Source organism: Ctenopharyngodon idella, chromosome 12 (assembly GCF_019924925.1).
Source record: "Ctenopharyngodon idella isolate HZGC_01 chromosome 12, HZGC01, whole genome shotgun sequence".
NCBI classification, from domain to species: Eukaryota; Metazoa; Chordata; class Actinopteri; order Cypriniformes; family Xenocyprididae; genus Ctenopharyngodon; species Ctenopharyngodon idella.
In genome coordinates, this window is record NC_067231.1 from 1,215,396 (window position 1) to 1,231,972 (window position 16,577).

Consider the following 16,577-nt stretch of genomic DNA (forward strand, 5'->3'; position numbering starts at 1 on the left):
GAAAAATCCTGGAATGTTTTCCTCAAAAACCTTCATTTCTTTTCCATTGAAGAAAGAAAGACATGAACATCCTGGATGACATGGGGGTGAGGAAATTGTGAACTAATCCTTTAAGAATGAACATTAATTCATTATATACTGTACAAACAGCTTCATCAAAAGCACACATTTTATTTAATAACCAACAGACATTACAAAAGCCAAAGATCTTCAAAAGTAGAAAACATTTTAAAATATACAATTTGTAAGTGCCATGGCGTAAGAGCTTTTGATGGACAATATGGCACATTGGGGATTTTTAAAAGACAGATATGTGAAAGAGAAAAAATTGAGTTCCCTGATTATTTACTAAAGCAAACTCTTCCCCCCCTCCCAAACCAAATCCATACATTTAAAAGGACAAGAATGCATACCAATACAAAGACATTTTTGTATCAATTCATGAAAATGTGGCCCTCAAATAGCATCGTAAACACTTGCAGTAGATTTATTATGCATAGCTGAAAAGCACCCTGGTGGAACTGACGGAAAAATCACAGAGGTCTTGGCATTCAAGTTCACTTTTTGGGGCTGAAGTGTGCAAGAGGCGAGCCCTGGACGTAAGTGAGAATGGCGTTCTGCAGGAAGCTGGCTCTCTGCGCCTCGTCCTCACGTATGCGCTGGATTTCTCCTTCTCTGATGCGCAGCCGCTCGAGCAGAGAGGAGATCTCGCTCTCTTTGTCCAGAAGGGCCTCTCTGTGGGTGGTGCTGAGAACTGATCCAAAACACAAACACAGACTCCATGAGCCGTGAGGCTGCAACAGGCATCAGGTTACATAACAACAGAACGAAAACAAGTCTTGCATTTAGTCTTCACTATGTGAATTAGTTACATGAACAGTTCCAGGTATTGCAAGACACTTTTATAAACTATTATAAAAGTTGCTGAGTACATATTATGTACCCTTCATCTCTCTCTCCAGAGCAGCAATCTTCTCTTTAAGGCCGCCCTGTGCCGTCCTCTCAGCCTGCAGGTGACCAATCTGCTCCTGCAGCTCCACCCGCACTCGGGTCACTTCTGACACCTTCTCCTGCTCTTTACCCGCAAGATCCTGTGGTCACAGAGGTCATTTACATTCATTCATTCAAATGTGTTTTATTGAATCAGGGTGATTATTGTTAACTAACATGAAAAGCAGAAAAACAGTTTCTTGAAATAAACAATAACTTATAACTTAAAAACATTTATTTCAGCTGAAGTACAAAAATAACTAAAACTTAAAGGGATAGTTCACCCAAAAATGAAAATTATCCCATGATTTACTCACCCTCAAGCCATCCTACACTGTAAAAAATGATTTTATGGTGAAGTAAATACTACAGAAAAAACAAATGCAATTTTTACATGAAAAAGTTAGTTCAGGCAAGAATTAAAAAACTAAGTAAATTCTATATTAGTACTCAATTTAAGCGTAAATATCAACATTATAAAATTAAGTAAAACTACTCAACTTTTCTGATACTGGTGTTCCCATCATGCACTGGGCCTTGAATAATTAATTAGGTTGATTTTTCACTGTTTTCCAGCTGTTTTTACACTATTTTATCATTGCTTTTGTGGTTATGTTTAGTAACTTGCCATTTTCTACTCAAAATGCCACATTTACACTCAAAGACGATCCATCGAATGTTACCGTCGTGTATTGTGTACCAAGTATTGAGGTCTCTGTGTTCAGGTGCTGTGTTACTTCTATTATGTAGATATGGTTTCTACACAATATCTATACATATCTGATGTTTGTAAGTAAAGCATACACTTTAAAAGCATGGTTTAATTCAGTGTTATATTGTTTGATTAAAAAGTTTTGCAAAAGAAACTTCAGCTAAGTAGAAATTACTCAACCTTTTACTGGCCAAGTTACTTATTACTTATTACTTATTTTCCTTGTTATTTTTACTTAATTTAGTTGAGTTACTTAATTCCATATTTGAAATTTACTTAAAAAATATGCGTGCAAAAACTTGCAAAAGAAATATTAAGTAAATTTTACGTATTGTTTTTTACAGTGTAGGTGTATATGACTTTCTTCCTTCAGTCAAACACAATCGGAGATATATTTAAAAATATTCTGGCTCTTCCAAGCTTTATAATGGCAGTGAATGGGGGGTGAGATTTTGAAGCCCAAAAAAGTGCATCCATCCATCATAAAAATAATCCATACGACTCCAGAGGGTTAATAAAGACCTTCTGAAGCGAAGCGATGGGTTTTTGTAAGAAAAATATCCATATTTAAAACTTAATAGACTAGGGATTATTTTTATGATGGATGAATGAACTTTTTTGGGCTTCAAAATCTCACCCCCCATTCACTGCCATTATAAAGCTTGGAAGAGCCAGAATATTTTTTAATATATCTCCGATTGTGTTTGACTGAAAGAAGATAGTCATTTACACCCAGGATGGCTTGAGGGTGAGTAAATCATGGGATAAATTTCATTTTTTCTGTGAACTATCCCTTTAAAGGTAATGTTTTTCATAAACACTTTTTGTTAGACTGGTTAAAACTCTCTTTACATCCTGCCAGCAATCAATAATAGAAGTGGTCTAAATATTAAAAAATGTATATATATCTTCTGTGGAAGTCTCAGGACCAAAAAATGTTCGTCCAATCATTGCATTCAGCAACCTATGTATGTATTTGCATACCTCCGCGAATCACATGTCATCAGCGCGTTTCATGAGGCTATGCAAAGTTGTAGTAAACAAGCAGCAGCCACCTTTTACAGTTCCTCCTTGACCAAAACAACAAGCATATGCTGCATTCACTCCATAACTACCATAATTAACAGATGGCAACCCGTAACTCAGACTCGGAACGGCAAAAAAACCCCGCAGCAGTCAGGTGGTACAACTCAGAGCTCTCTAAGTTGTTCACGTTCATTATTATTGTAATGTCATGTTCTTCGAGTCATGAGGTAATTTAACGCCGTCTCTCATGACGCTTTGCAGACTCTGCTCTGGCGGTGCGCGTTCATGTGTTTTGGAGGAGGCGTGGCTTTGGAGGCGCTCTGAAGGGAGGGTGGGAACTTATGATTTCAAAGCTAGCATGCAATTGCAAAAAAATAAATAAAAATTGACAAAAATACATCAAAATTAATAAAACTAAAATAAAAACAATACAAAAAAAAAAAATATATATATTATGTACTATAAATATATATTTAGTTTGAAATGGTTTAAATTTAGTTTGAATTTCTCAATCATTATGACCAAACACTGACTGTTGTTAAGGAGATATAAAAATATTTCATAATTTTAATAATATATATATATATATATATAATATATATAAAATAACACTGCAGTAAACAGCAATATGTACCTACATATATTTTTACTAAAAGATTTGAATACAATTTTTAATTGTGACACTGTCTCGTGACATAAAAATGTTTTAATAATAATGTCTTCAGGAAATTTAATGGAAAATAAATCACAAATATATAGTGCAGTACTTCTTAAGTAAGGGTCTTCAGAAAGCATAGATGACTTAAAATGTTTTAAACAAAATGCATTAAAGCTAAAACAACTAAAAATAAAGATATTTTTATTTTATATGTGGAACTCTACAACTTAATTATTTAAATTTTAATTATAATTACTGTCATTTATAGTTATTTTATTGATTTTAATCTATGGACACTCAATTTCTGCAATAAATAATAAATTAATTAATGTGCACAGTGGGGGACTTTGCAGTTCAACAGGTTGAGAAGCAGCGCTGCGTCTCTCCACTGGAGGCAGTACCTGCTGTAGCTCCTCTATCCTGCGGCGGAGCGAGTCCATCTCGATGCTTTGCTGGCCCACTCTGGCGTGAAGCTCAGCGAGGGTTTGTTTCTGCTGGGTGCAGTGGTTCTGCGATTCGTCCCGAGACTGACGAACCGCTCGCAGTTTCTCCTCCAGGCTGGTCAGGTGCTGCTGCTGCAGAGGGAACATGATATCTTGTGGTTTTGATGAACGATACTGCTAGTGTGGTACCGATTCAAGAAGCATTTGCATACCTCCTCCAGCCGCACTTGGGAGCGCACCTTTCCCAAGCTCCTCCTCAGCCTGAGCTCTCTCAGTCACTAGAGACGCTTTCGTTCTGCTGACCTCCTGCATGCAAGAGACAAACTATGACTCAAGTGCAAATGTGATTCTTCATTGTCAATCTTCTTAAAGGGATAGTTCCCCCAAAAATGAAAATTGTCAACATTTACTCGCCCTCAAGTTCGAAACCTGTATGAATTTCTTTGTTCTGCTGAACACAAAGGAAGATATTTAGAAGAATGTCAGTAACCAAGTAGATCTCACCCCCCATTTACTACCATAGTAAGAAAAATAAATATTATGGTAGTCAATGGGTAGACATTCACTCTTTCAGATTTCTTCCTTTGTGTTCAGCAGAACAAAGAATCAGTAAGAATAAGGGGTGGGCGATCTGACGATTTTTAAAATCATGATCGATCTTGAAGACGTCCATGATCTACTTTTCAAGCGAATCATAGAGATCGTGATCTTTTATGTCCTCGTAATAACGTTAAAATACAGTAATGACTGCCTACTAGATGCTGACTGGCCAAATTATATCACATGTCTCTATCATGTGTCTTTCATATGGAAGCTTGTTTCCCCCACGAAATTAAAAAAAGGATAATTGCAGATTTTTATCTCACAATTCTGACTCTTTTTCTCAGAATTGTGTGATATAAAGTCGCAATTCTCCCTTTTTTTCTTGCAATTGTGCGAAAAAATTGACTTTATAAAATAAACTTGCAATTGTGAGTTTATATCTCACAATTCTGAAAAGAAAAAGTCAGAATTGCGAGTTTATATCACGTAATTCTGACTATATAACACACAATTGCAAGAAAAAAAGGTGAGAATTGTGTTTATCACGCAATTCTGACTTTTTTTCTCAGAATTGTGAGATATAAACTCGCAATTGCACGTTATAAAGTCCAATTCTGAGGGAAAAAAGACAGACTTTTTTTAATTTTACTTTATAACTCACAATTCTAACACGAAATTACGAGTCTATATCACGCAATTCTGAGAAAAAAAGTCACTTACCTTTTTAATTCATACAGTGAAGACTATGCAGTGTTTTAAAGTTCAACTCAAGATTAAATGACTATTTTGACAACTGATTGTTTTAAATTGTGCAAGCGAAATTAAGCGATCGTGATACGAAATTTTGGGAAGATCGCCCACCCCTAGTAAAAATCATAAACTTTTGTTGGTCACAGAGCTTATTTTCTGCAATAATCGAGGGAACCAGGGTGACGCAAACTTTTGGATTGGATTACAAAAATACATCATCACTGCAGAGCTCTATATTCCGTTAATCTTCAGGATAGTTTTGGGAATAATCTTGTCTACTTCTTCTAATTGGATCCGCTGTCCCTCAAGTTTGAGGATGCGCTCTTGAAGAGCTCTTTCACTCTCTTCCTGGTGTCTTGTCAGGTGATCCACCTGGAGAAAAACGATAATATGTTCAACTAAAAATGCAAGTAAAACCCAAAGTAAAAAATCTCAGTGGGTTTGACATCTTCACCTCCTTCTGTCGCAAACTGTCCATGTCTTCGAGTGCCTGCTTGGATCTTCTCTTCTCCATGTCCAGCCGTTCTAATGGAAGGAAGAAAACATTCCAATTTCCTGAAATACAATCTATTGTGACTGAGTCGGAAGTGATGTGGCACCTTCAGTCTGGGCGAGCCGCAGCTTCAGTTCAGCGGTGGTGTTTGTGAGTTCCTGCTTCAGCTCAAAGATCTGATCCTGTTGTGTTTTACATCTGCGTTCGCTCTCCTCCAGCTGTGAGGATTGAACATACCGGTTAAATCTCACACACCCGAGACGCTCCATCATGTGAAATGCTTCATCTCTGTACCTTGTTCTTCAGCTGGAGGTTCTTCTCTGACAGACTGTTCACCTCCTTCAGAAGCTTGGCTTCCCTCAGAGCACTATCCTACAGACCATTAGAAATCAATTTACTATGAAGTAATGCAAAGTTAAACGATCTAGTAATATATTAGTAATCATCTACAAAACTTTGGAGCTGGTAATATTTTTTGAAAAGTGTTTTATGCTCACCAAGGCTGCATTTATTTGTAATATTGTGAAATATTACAAGTTAAAATAACCATTTTCTATGTGAATATATGGTAAAGTACAATTTATTCCTTGAATTTTCAGAATCATTACTACAGTCTTCAGTGTCACATGATCCTTCAGAAATCATTCTAATATGATGATTTGCTGCTCAAGAAACATTTATGATTATTATCAGTGTTGAAAACAGTTTCTGAATACCTCCTGCTCTTTCTTGATCTCTCTGGACTGTCTGTCTCTGAGCTCGGTTTTCTCCATTTTAACTCGAGTCAGCAGTTCACCCAGGTCATGAGCCTTCTGCTCCGACAGAGCTAGAGCCGCCTCCGTCATCTGCAGTCTGAACAACAAAACACAGACTTTACCTTCACCAAACATGACAAAGTACAAAAAACAACTTGCTGCTTTGGTTTTAGCCATTAACGTAGAACATGTATGGCAGTTTTAAAGGATGCCTACTTGGCTGTGAGAGAATTCACAGATGATTTCTGCTCGTTCAGAGCTTCATGTAACTGCCCCAGACGCATTGATGAATTTCTGCAAGAAATTCAAAACCATATGCTGTCATTATTCGATCATTGTTTACTCACCCAAAAGCTGGTTTGGCTCAACTTTAAGTGACACTGACCTGCTGCTTCTTCCCATCTCGTCTTTCTGTCTGTCAATGGTCTCCATGAGACTAAGAAACTTCAGGTCACATGGAGAGAAGGGCTGTTAGATGTCAATCCACCCACAGTTTAACCGAATAATCCCAGCCACCCTCACCTGTCGGCCCTTCTCCTCCTTTAGGAGCTGGATCTCTTTGCTGAGCACTTGAGTCCTGCTCCGGCTCTCTCGAAGTGTGGACTGCCTGTCTGCGTTGTGATTCATGGACTGTTCTGGGAAAGTGTAAACAAATTTGGATTTGTTCTTATAAAAAAAAAAAAAAAAAAAAGTCTTTGTCTTTAAGCTTAAAGTGATTTCTGAGAAACGCTGTTGAAAGTGTTGGGGGAGGGGAGAGAGCGAGCCGATCAGCAGTAGGGGGCGTGTCCATGCATTGTGAACCAATCAGCAGTACGGGGTGTGTCCACTCATGATGGGGGAGGGGAGAGAGTGAGCCAATCAGCAGTAGGGGGCGTGTCCACTCATGATGGGGGAGGGGAGAGAGTGAGCCAATCAGCAGTAGGGGGTGTGTCCACTCATGATGGGGGAGGGGAGTGAGCTGATCAGCAGTAGGGGGTGTGTCCACTCATGATGGGGGAGGGGAGAGAGTGAGCCGATCAGCAGTAGGGGGCGTGTCCACTCATGATGGGGGAGGGGAGAGAGTGAGCCGATCAGCAGTGGGGGGCGTGTCCACTCATGATGGGGGAGGGGAGAGAGTGAGCCGATCAGCAGTGGGGGGCGTGTCCACTCATGATGGGGGAGGGGAGAGAGTGAGCCAATCAGCAGTAGGGGGCGTGTCCACTCATGATGGGGGAGGGGAGTGAGTGAGCCGATCAGCAGTGGGGGGCGTGTCCACTCATGATGGGGGAGGGGAGAGAGTGAGCCAATCAGCAGTAGGGGGTGTGTCCACTCATGATGGGGGAGGGGAGAGAGTGAGCCAATCAGCAGTAGGGGGCGTGTCCACTCATGATGGGGGAGGGGAGAGAGCCAATCAGTAATAGGGGGCGTGTCCACTCATGATGGGGGAGGAGAGTGAGCAAATCAGTAGTAGGGGGCGTGTCTGATCATGATGGGGGAGGAGAGAGAGTGAGCCGATCAGCTGTAGGGGGCGTGTCCACTCATGATGGGGGAGGAGAGAGGGTGAGCCGATCAGCAGTAGGGGGTGTGTCCACTCATGATGACGGAGGAAAGTGAGCCAATCAGCAGTAGGGGGTGTGTCCACTCTTGATGGGGGAGAAAAGAGAGTGAGCAAATCAGTAGTAGGGGGTGTGTCCACTCATGATGGGGGAGGAGAGAGGGTGAGCCGTTCAGCAGTAGGGGGTGTGTCCACTCATGATGAGGGAGGAGAGTGAGCAAATCAGTAGTAGGGGGTGTGTCCACTCATGATGGGGGAGAAGAGAGAGTGAGCAAATCAGTAGTAGGGGGTGTGTCCACTCATGATGAGGGAGGAGAGAGAGCCAATCAGTAATGAGTGAGAGTGAGCCATCCTCCTCCACTCATGATGGGGGAGGAGAGTGAGCAAATCAGTAGTAGGGGGCGTGTCTGATCATGATTGGGGAAGAGAGAGAGTGAGCCAATCAGCAGTAGGGGGCGTGTCCACTCATGATGGTGGGAGGGGAGAAAGTGAGCCGATCAGCAGTAGGGGGCGTGTCCACTCATGATGGTGGGAGGGGAGAAAGTGAGCCGATCAGCAGTAGGGGGCGTGTCCACTCATGATGGTGGGAGGGGAGAAAGTGAGCCGATCAGCAGTAGGATGCGTGTCCACTCATTCATTTTTCGCGAAGCATTATTTTTATTCAGCTATGATAAAGAGACATCCACTCTCACAGTGTGTGTTCATGCATTTAGGAGGCGGGGCAATGAAGGGAAGGGCGTGTTTGTTTGGATTGATTTCAAATATCAACAGAGTTTCTCATAAATCACTTACTACACCTTTAAGGCAAGACACTACAGGAAAAACCATTGTTTTATTCCTTTCTATATTCTGAAGGTTTTTACAGAAAAGTTGTTTATTTATCACTCTCATTTATATAATATTTTATTCCTAAAATCATGTTGAAAATGATGGATGTTGACAGTATTTTCTGATTTATACAACAATAAAAAAAAAGAGATGTTCAAAACCCTCTCTGTAATAAACCTTAAATATGTCCAAAAAAATGAAACAAGAATTCAAAATTTCTGTTCTGGAAATGTATGCAAACATATCAATACCTCGTTTGCATATTTAAAATTAACATTTCAAAAAACAATAGTCTTAATGTGATTAATCAACTAGGGAAAGTATGGTGAGATCTACCCTATTCACCTGTAGTGTCTTGCCTTAAATGTGTACAACAGCTGCGGTTGACATTCAGCCTCACCGATGGCTCGGAGCGTGTCACTGGGAATGTTGTTTCCAGCCATCTCCAGTTTGAGCAGCGTGCGGTTCTGCTGCACTCCCTCCAGCAGAGATCGGCCGCCCAGCAGCCCCATGTTGTTCCATCTGACATCTGCAAACACATCAGACTCGACTTACTCATGATTCTGAACAATACTTTCAAAGAGACTAAAGTCAAAAGGAACCATTTCTAGACCAGCGGATCTCAATTTTCCACAACAATATTTGAAGACCCCCCCTTACACAATTTCTACACGATAAAATAATTTTAGAGCTTGCCTTAACTAGAAAGATATTTGTTCAGTATAAAAATAAGCAAATAATAAGAAATATTTAGATTTTTAGTTGCTTATTTGAAATACTTGTAAGTCATCATGATTTTTTTATAATGTAATCATTTTCCATAATACTTTCCAGGTCAAAAAATCATCTTTTTAAATTTCCTTTCTATTAAACACCATATATATGTGTGTTCTTCTTAAGCGTAGATAATAATGTTTAGATCTATGATAATTAGGTTTTACTACAAAGGCTGTAATGAATTAATTACATATATGTATGATGTTATAAAGATTTCTATTTCAAATAAATGCCGCTCTCTACACATTAAAGAATCCTAAAAATGTGTCACGGTTTCCACAAAAATCTGAAGCAGCACAATTGATAATAATCATAAATGTTTCTTGAGCAGCAAATCATCATATTAGAATGATTTCTGAAGGATCATGTGACACCGAACACTGGAGTAATATTCAGCTTTCAGATTTGATCACAGGAAAGCAGATAAAAGGAAACAGATAAAAGCAGTCTTGGTGAGAACAAGAGACTTCTTTCAAAAACATTAAACCCTCTGGTGCTCTTCGCATGGCAGTCAAAAATGACCAAAACTTTTTTTATTTCAATGAAATGAATGTACTATGTTTTAGTTCAATAATGTTTTTTATTTAATATTTTGTATTTTTAGGGGATTTTATGGTGCTAAATTATATTTACGCTGTAGTTATAATCCACTTATTCACTTTTTGAGCATTTGATCTCTTTTAAAAGACGACACTTGGCAGATTATTGCTGCAGTGAAAAGTTAATATTACAGAATTTTACATTTATTGTTATGAAAAACGCACAAAAATACTATTTTCAATTTTTACATGAAATATATATTTTCCAAAACTCGTTTTACTCTAAAACTGCAAGAAAATCAAAGCTATAAATCTAAACAAGTTGTGTTCCAAATTTGAGCTTGATATCTCAAAAAATTAGCTTTCAGTAAGATTTAGTTTGGGCGCAGTACCAGAAGCTTCCACTAGATGAAATTCGTCTCCCATTCATTTCCGCTCATTTTTGACCGCGAGGAGCACAAGTGTTTTTTGTGTGTTCACATAGCAAGTGCCAAAAACTTTACCAAGTTTCGTACCATTCTGATGAAGTAAAAAATTCTAAAAAAACAAAACGTTAAATTTTTCGACTGAAGACCAAATCTTACAGCCCCAATGGCATGAGCCATCAATAGGGTATATCAATTACTGATATTTTTAAGTTAGATCTGTTAACATACATAAAAAGCATATTAAATATATTTAAATGATTGCACAGATTTATTAATAGACAAAAAGACTGAGAAATATTGCACACCAACACACAGTTGCAAAAGAGAGCGACTGGCATCTTGCAAAACATTTACATTACATCAGCCTCAAAGAACTGGGACGAAAACAACAACACAGTCCTTGTTGAGGGTGAATCTGTGTTGCACTCACCCAGCTCCTGCAGAGTGCTGTTCCTCCTGAGCGCCATACAGAGCTCCGCCGCCCCCTGGTGGTTGATCTGATTGTTGCGCAGGTCGAGCTGGGTGAGAGAAGTGTTGGAGGCCAGACCTTCACAAAATACGGCAAATCCTTCCTCCCACATTCCCAGAGCATTCCACTCCAGCACAAGTCTCCAAGCAAAACACAAACAATCATTTGATATTTATTTTTTATTTTTGATGGCACAAAATCCTCTTACTTTCTACATCACTGAGGTAAAATGTCCTTCTTTTGATTTGATTTTAAATGTTAGATAATATACAAAAGGCAAACAAACATTTGTGTAGGGTGATTAAATTATTGAGACACAGTTTAGAAACGTTCAGTCTCTTAATGTGCAGGAAAATAGGAATGACAACAAATCAAACGAACATTAGAAATCCCTCACCGGCGCAGCATCTTGTTCCTCACTAATAACTGTCCCAAAGCCTCAGCTCCTGTTCCTCTCATGTTGTTGCCCTGAAGAGAAATGACATTTTTAGGAAATGCATTACAGACTAAGTATACATTTCAAAGCTAGAGACAGACCAGTAAAATATGTATAAATTAATGCATAATTTAAATTCACCTTCAGGTCCAAAACTTTCACTGTGGTGTTGGAGCAAAGCCCACTGAGGAGCAGCTTAGCACCTGTAGATGGTGGGAAGAGTGTGAGTGTTGGTAGGAAAAATACATTAAAAAACAGTAGTTTTCTTATATATGCTATTTCATTGATTTCTAGATATGGAAATCATGGATAAAAAAAGAATACATTAAAGTTCCCCCTATGATGCTCTATCGAATATTACCTTTCATGTATTGTGTAATATAGTGTATACTGTGAATGTGAAAGATCTGCAAAGTTTTAAAGATCAAAGTAACACACGTTTCGTTTCCGACACGCACTGTAAGCGATCGACCAATCACAACAGACTGGGCTGTCTGACCAATCAGAGCAGAGCAGGCACTCTGAAAGGCGGGGTTTAGAGATCGAAGCGTTTCAGAGAAAAGAGCTGATGCTGCAGTGGATATTATGAGACAATTAAAGTGTTTTTTGATCTTAAATGAATGTAAATCTATTGTGAGAGACATTAGGAACCTGTAAAATGGCATAATAGGGGCTGTGTAAAAAGTAACAAGTCTAAAGCAATACAACAGGATTTTAGTAATAAGCAAATATCAGAGTGATAATTATGCCCTCATCTAAAAGATCCATGCTATGTTTTCAGATTTTAAGTCCAGGTCAAATTTCACTTAAAACCAAGAGAAATTTTGCATTACCTTATAAAGCACATTTATATATCATATATATTGTTAGAGTTATAATTATTTATATTCATTTATTTGTTTATTTTGTATTGTGACATTATTTTCATGGCACATTTTACCCATAAATTCTAATTTCTGTAGCCTTTTTTGACACCAAATGACATTTGCTAAAATAATAGTAATAAAAAAAAAAATGTTCCCTTGATCCAAATGGCATGAGACTTTGTAACGCTGTCAACACTGTCTAGATCTACAAAACAAAATTAAATTGGAATGAAATCTGGTTTATGTTAGTGTGAGAAAAAAAAAAAAAGTCACGCTCAGGCTGTTCGGGGTCTCTGGAGACAAACAAAATGGATAAAATTTATCCTCAAAATCAGAAACAACGCAGAACAAACATAGACAGAAATGAAGTAGCAACACTTTAAAACATCCAGAATGCAAAATGATCATGCTATCGCACACACACACACACACACACACACACACACACACACAGAGAGAGAGAGAGGGAGAGATGAAAGGATGAGACAATACAATTAAGAACAAACTTCAGTACAAAAAAAAAGCTACATTTTTCTTGTTAGAATTGTGATTTAATAATATGTAGATATGAATTCAACTGGAAAACCTTAAGAAAAGATGTCTTTCAGTTAGTCAAATAGCATATCAAATAGTGGAGCTCTGCAGCCATCTACTGGATAAAGTGATCATTTTTTACTTTTAAAGCTATACTTTCTATCAGATGGCAAAAATCATAACACTAAACCATGGCAAATTGTCAATGTTATCTTCATGAGTGAAAGTTAGAAATGTGGGACTTTTTTTTTTTTTTTTTTAAAGTGAATTGTACATAAATGGTTGCCATTTTGAAAAAAAAAAAAAAAATTTATTTATATAAATTTAAAACATGCCATAAATCCCCCTAAAACTGCACAGATGTAGAGTAAAAACATTAATAAAGTAAATAAAATTACATTTGTTTAAAAAAACAAAACATTATTTTGTTACAAAATCACCTTTTATTGTCTGGGGTCTCACCTGAGTGTACGAATAGCTTACAAAGGTTAATAATGTTAATATCTGTTGCACTGCCTGTAATTTATGCAGATTTTCTTTTATCTACTTAACAGTAATTTTTACAATTACCATAAAATTATTCTAAATGAAAATAATGTCACACAAACTGACCTTTTTTTGTTTGTTTATACAATTTAAATTGTCTTTTATTTTCCTTCTTCGAATGTTTCTGCGAGTTACCTTCCTCACTGAGCATGCAGTCGCTGAGGATGACCTCGGTGAAGAGCGTGTCGTTCTGCAGTGCTCTCCCCAGCACGCCGCAGGTGTCCACGCTGACGCTCTGCCCGCTCAGGTCCAGTCTACAGCTGCCCGTCACTGTCCTCGTGTCGTGCAGCTGAGCCAGCACTGACTCCTGAGTGTCTACTCCTCCCTCCTTACACAGCCTCAGGTACGACCGCCTGAAGTCCTCCATGACCTCCGTCACCTCTCACTGGGCTGTGGAGAAAAGAAAACGCTGTGATGATGTTACATCCAAACCATGAACTTTGACCCTTATCCATGCATTAACTCAATATGACATTGAGTTTTTGGTCACACTATATATTTGGTTTCTTCGCATTGTATCAAATTATTAATTTAAATCTTAGTACATAGCAGTTAAAATCACTTAATATAAAATAAATTTTTATTTATAACAAATTCAACACGACTAAAAAAAGAGCAGTGCTACAAAGTATGGAACATACTACTATTTTCTGCCAAAATACATGCTTATTAGATAAAAAAGAGGGGAATTAATATATTATAATGTATTTCCCTTTATGGTAAGAGGGTTAAAGAAATCAAATAAAAATCTTCAAGCAGACATAACGTTATTTGCGTTCGAGTCTAGCTACTTGCATCTGATACTCTACGTGCAAAACTAATTTACGCGCAACAATCGCTTTACGTGAGATGAAGAGTAATAACATGAAAACTAACCTTTATTTCTGCAGTTTAAATACATTACTTTATCCAGTGTTGTGACAGCAGATGTTGTTCAGCCTCGTATCTTCACTATTGTTTCGTTTGACAGTTTAAAGTATCCAGGAAGTCAAACGACTTCCTGTTTGAAACTGCAGAATTGTGGGATATGTAGTTTTATGGGATTTGTCGTTTCGTTTAATTTCAAGAAACAAGGCAACACTGCAAGATTTCCGTGTATCATATAATATAAGCTATATAACAAGTGTCTATATCTAACGTTGTTTGACAAAGTAAATCATTTGTTCATTTGTTGTTGTTTTCCGATGTAGTTGTAAGATCTTTGAAAGATTTCTTCATCATATTCAATTTTACATATTGTATTTTCAATATTATCAACAATGCAAACATTAGAAAGTTTAGTACATGAAAAAAGGTAACTTTATAACTTCACCACAAAGAGTAAACAAAGTAAACATAATTTTATCTACTGTACAAAACAGTAAATAAAATAATTAATAATATTATTTTATTATAAATATAATAATTATCACTGTTTAGTTTTATTAACTATTATTTTTATTTATTTGTTTATTCATACCGGGATATACTGTCAGACACGTGGTAAAGATGTGAGCGGGAATATTCCAGAACGTTTAAAATGGTGTTAAAAATAATTCCGCGCCCTGTTCAGGCCGTCTTATATAGCACATACAAACATTATTACTTTGATTTAACATGAATAGTTGGTAGGCTATGTGACTGCCTTGAAAACAATAACGATGAATCTTTGATAATTGGCTAAAGTAGCAGCCAGAGCGCGACCAACCAGTGTAACTTGCAGCGCTCTCTGTTGGTGAAAATAATTACTACACAAGTGCTCTGGTAAACAGCTCAGCCAATCAAATTTGAGAAATAAGGGGTAAGTAGTTTTAGGTGATCCAAATAATAGGTTAAATTTCTCTGACAAGAAACAAGGCTAAGTATTGTTTATTTATCACACACAAATGAGTATAAATTGTATATCGAGTGTTTAAATTTTAACGTAAAACGGTTGTTTTTCAAATGTAACGTAGCTCCGCGGGCTGGAAGATGTTTCTTTATTCATTTATGATTTCAGTTTCGGTATATTTTTTAATCGATATTGTTTATTATAGAAGTAACCACAAAGAGTAAACAAATATAATAGGCAAAGGATAATAAATAGACCCTTTTCACATTTCCGGGTTTCTCAGAAGCGGAAGTCGTCATAGTTGGGGGTTTTAGCGGTGAATGAGAAACTTCGATAAATATTTTTTTTGTGTGTGTGTTTCCATTTGCACAAATAGCAAAAGAAAAACTCCACAATAGTGTTTTCATAACTTTCATCAATAGGGAAAAAAATGGAGAGCGATTGTTAACGGCAGTCAGAAGAGAGAAAGATGTCATTTTTACCTTCACTTTCATAGTCGCGTTAACTAGTTTTTTGTAATTTGATGAAACGGGGTGGGACTGCTCGATTATGGCGAAAATCATATTCACGATTATTGTGATCAATATTGAAATCACGATATGATATGAGTAATTTTAAAGGTCTGTGAAATTTCGCAATTATCCATACTTCAGCAGAAACTAATATTAGGTTAATTAATGTAAGTAAAAAGTCCTCAAAACAGCTACAGAAGACAAGTAAACAGTCAACAATAAAATAAGAACAAAGAAACTAGCCTAATTACAAACAAAACCGACAAAAAAAATACAACAGAACAAAAATACAAATGAAATAAACAGTGTTTTTCAGGAAGTACTAACAGTGGTATTCAGATAAGTAATACCCAACAGAGATTGAATAAAGTAATCAAATGTAAAATAACTGCTAAATATAGACTAATTCTTATTTAAAACTGCAAAAGTTATTCATTCAAGAGCAGTGAGTGATTTTATCTTTGTCTTTTCTTTAGATTAACAATGACGTTAATGTCATTAATGTTGGCTGCTGTCACTTTAAGAGCGCGCACGCGCAAGACATAACGACTGCGTTTCCGAGGAAGGCATTTCACTGAAATATAATTTCGATTAATACGAAAATACGATTAATTGCACAGCCCTGAAGTATAGTGTTATAAATGTACATACATTAAAAAAAAAAAAAAAAAAAAAATGAAAATATAAAAAAACTTTGCAGGATTTACGATATTGATGACCGTTAAAACGCGCCATCACAGTCTGTGAAAGGGGTCTATCGGTAAACACTTTTGCCCTCCTTAGTTCTGTTGTTGTAGGACATTGTCTTAGTAACTAATGGATGATTAATCTAGAAACCTGAGCATCTGTCTCCTATTTTGAAGCTCTGGGAGGCTGGAGGAGCACTGAACACAAAGTACTGAAATCGATTGTAATATTTTTAAGCTGG

General features: G+C 37.3%; 2 protein-coding genes across 2 annotated transcripts in view; one reads left to right on the forward strand and one right to left on the reverse strand.

The window, feature by feature from the left end:
- Window positions 1-151: 151 nt before the first annotated feature.
- On the reverse strand, window positions 152-14,344 carry lrrc45 (leucine rich repeat containing 45). The gene is given in 19 exon segments (XM_051915020.1): window positions 152-754; window positions 944-1,091; window positions 3,788-3,961; window positions 4,042-4,077; window positions 4,079-4,135; window positions 5,402-5,494; window positions 5,577-5,647; window positions 5,722-5,833; window positions 5,910-5,987; window positions 6,332-6,467; window positions 6,587-6,664; window positions 6,756-6,814; window positions 6,893-7,005; window positions 9,133-9,261; window positions 10,907-11,085; window positions 11,343-11,413; window positions 11,523-11,584; window positions 13,463-13,717; window positions 14,204-14,344. Coding segments are annotated over 18 exon segments (2,025 nt in total). The 5' UTR covers window positions 13,695-13,717; window positions 14,204-14,344; the 3' UTR covers window positions 152-557.
- A 1,604-nt stretch (window positions 14,345-15,948) lies between these two features.
- LOC127523606 (WD repeat-containing protein on Y chromosome) overlaps window positions 15,949-16,577 on the forward strand; it is a 29,378-nt gene continuing 28,749 nt past the window's right edge. Inside the window, exon 1 of the mRNA XM_051914515.1 lies at window positions 15,949-16,544. The gene's annotated coding sequence lies outside the window, so the exon portion shown is untranslated. The remainder of the gene's footprint in view (window positions 16,545-16,577) is intronic.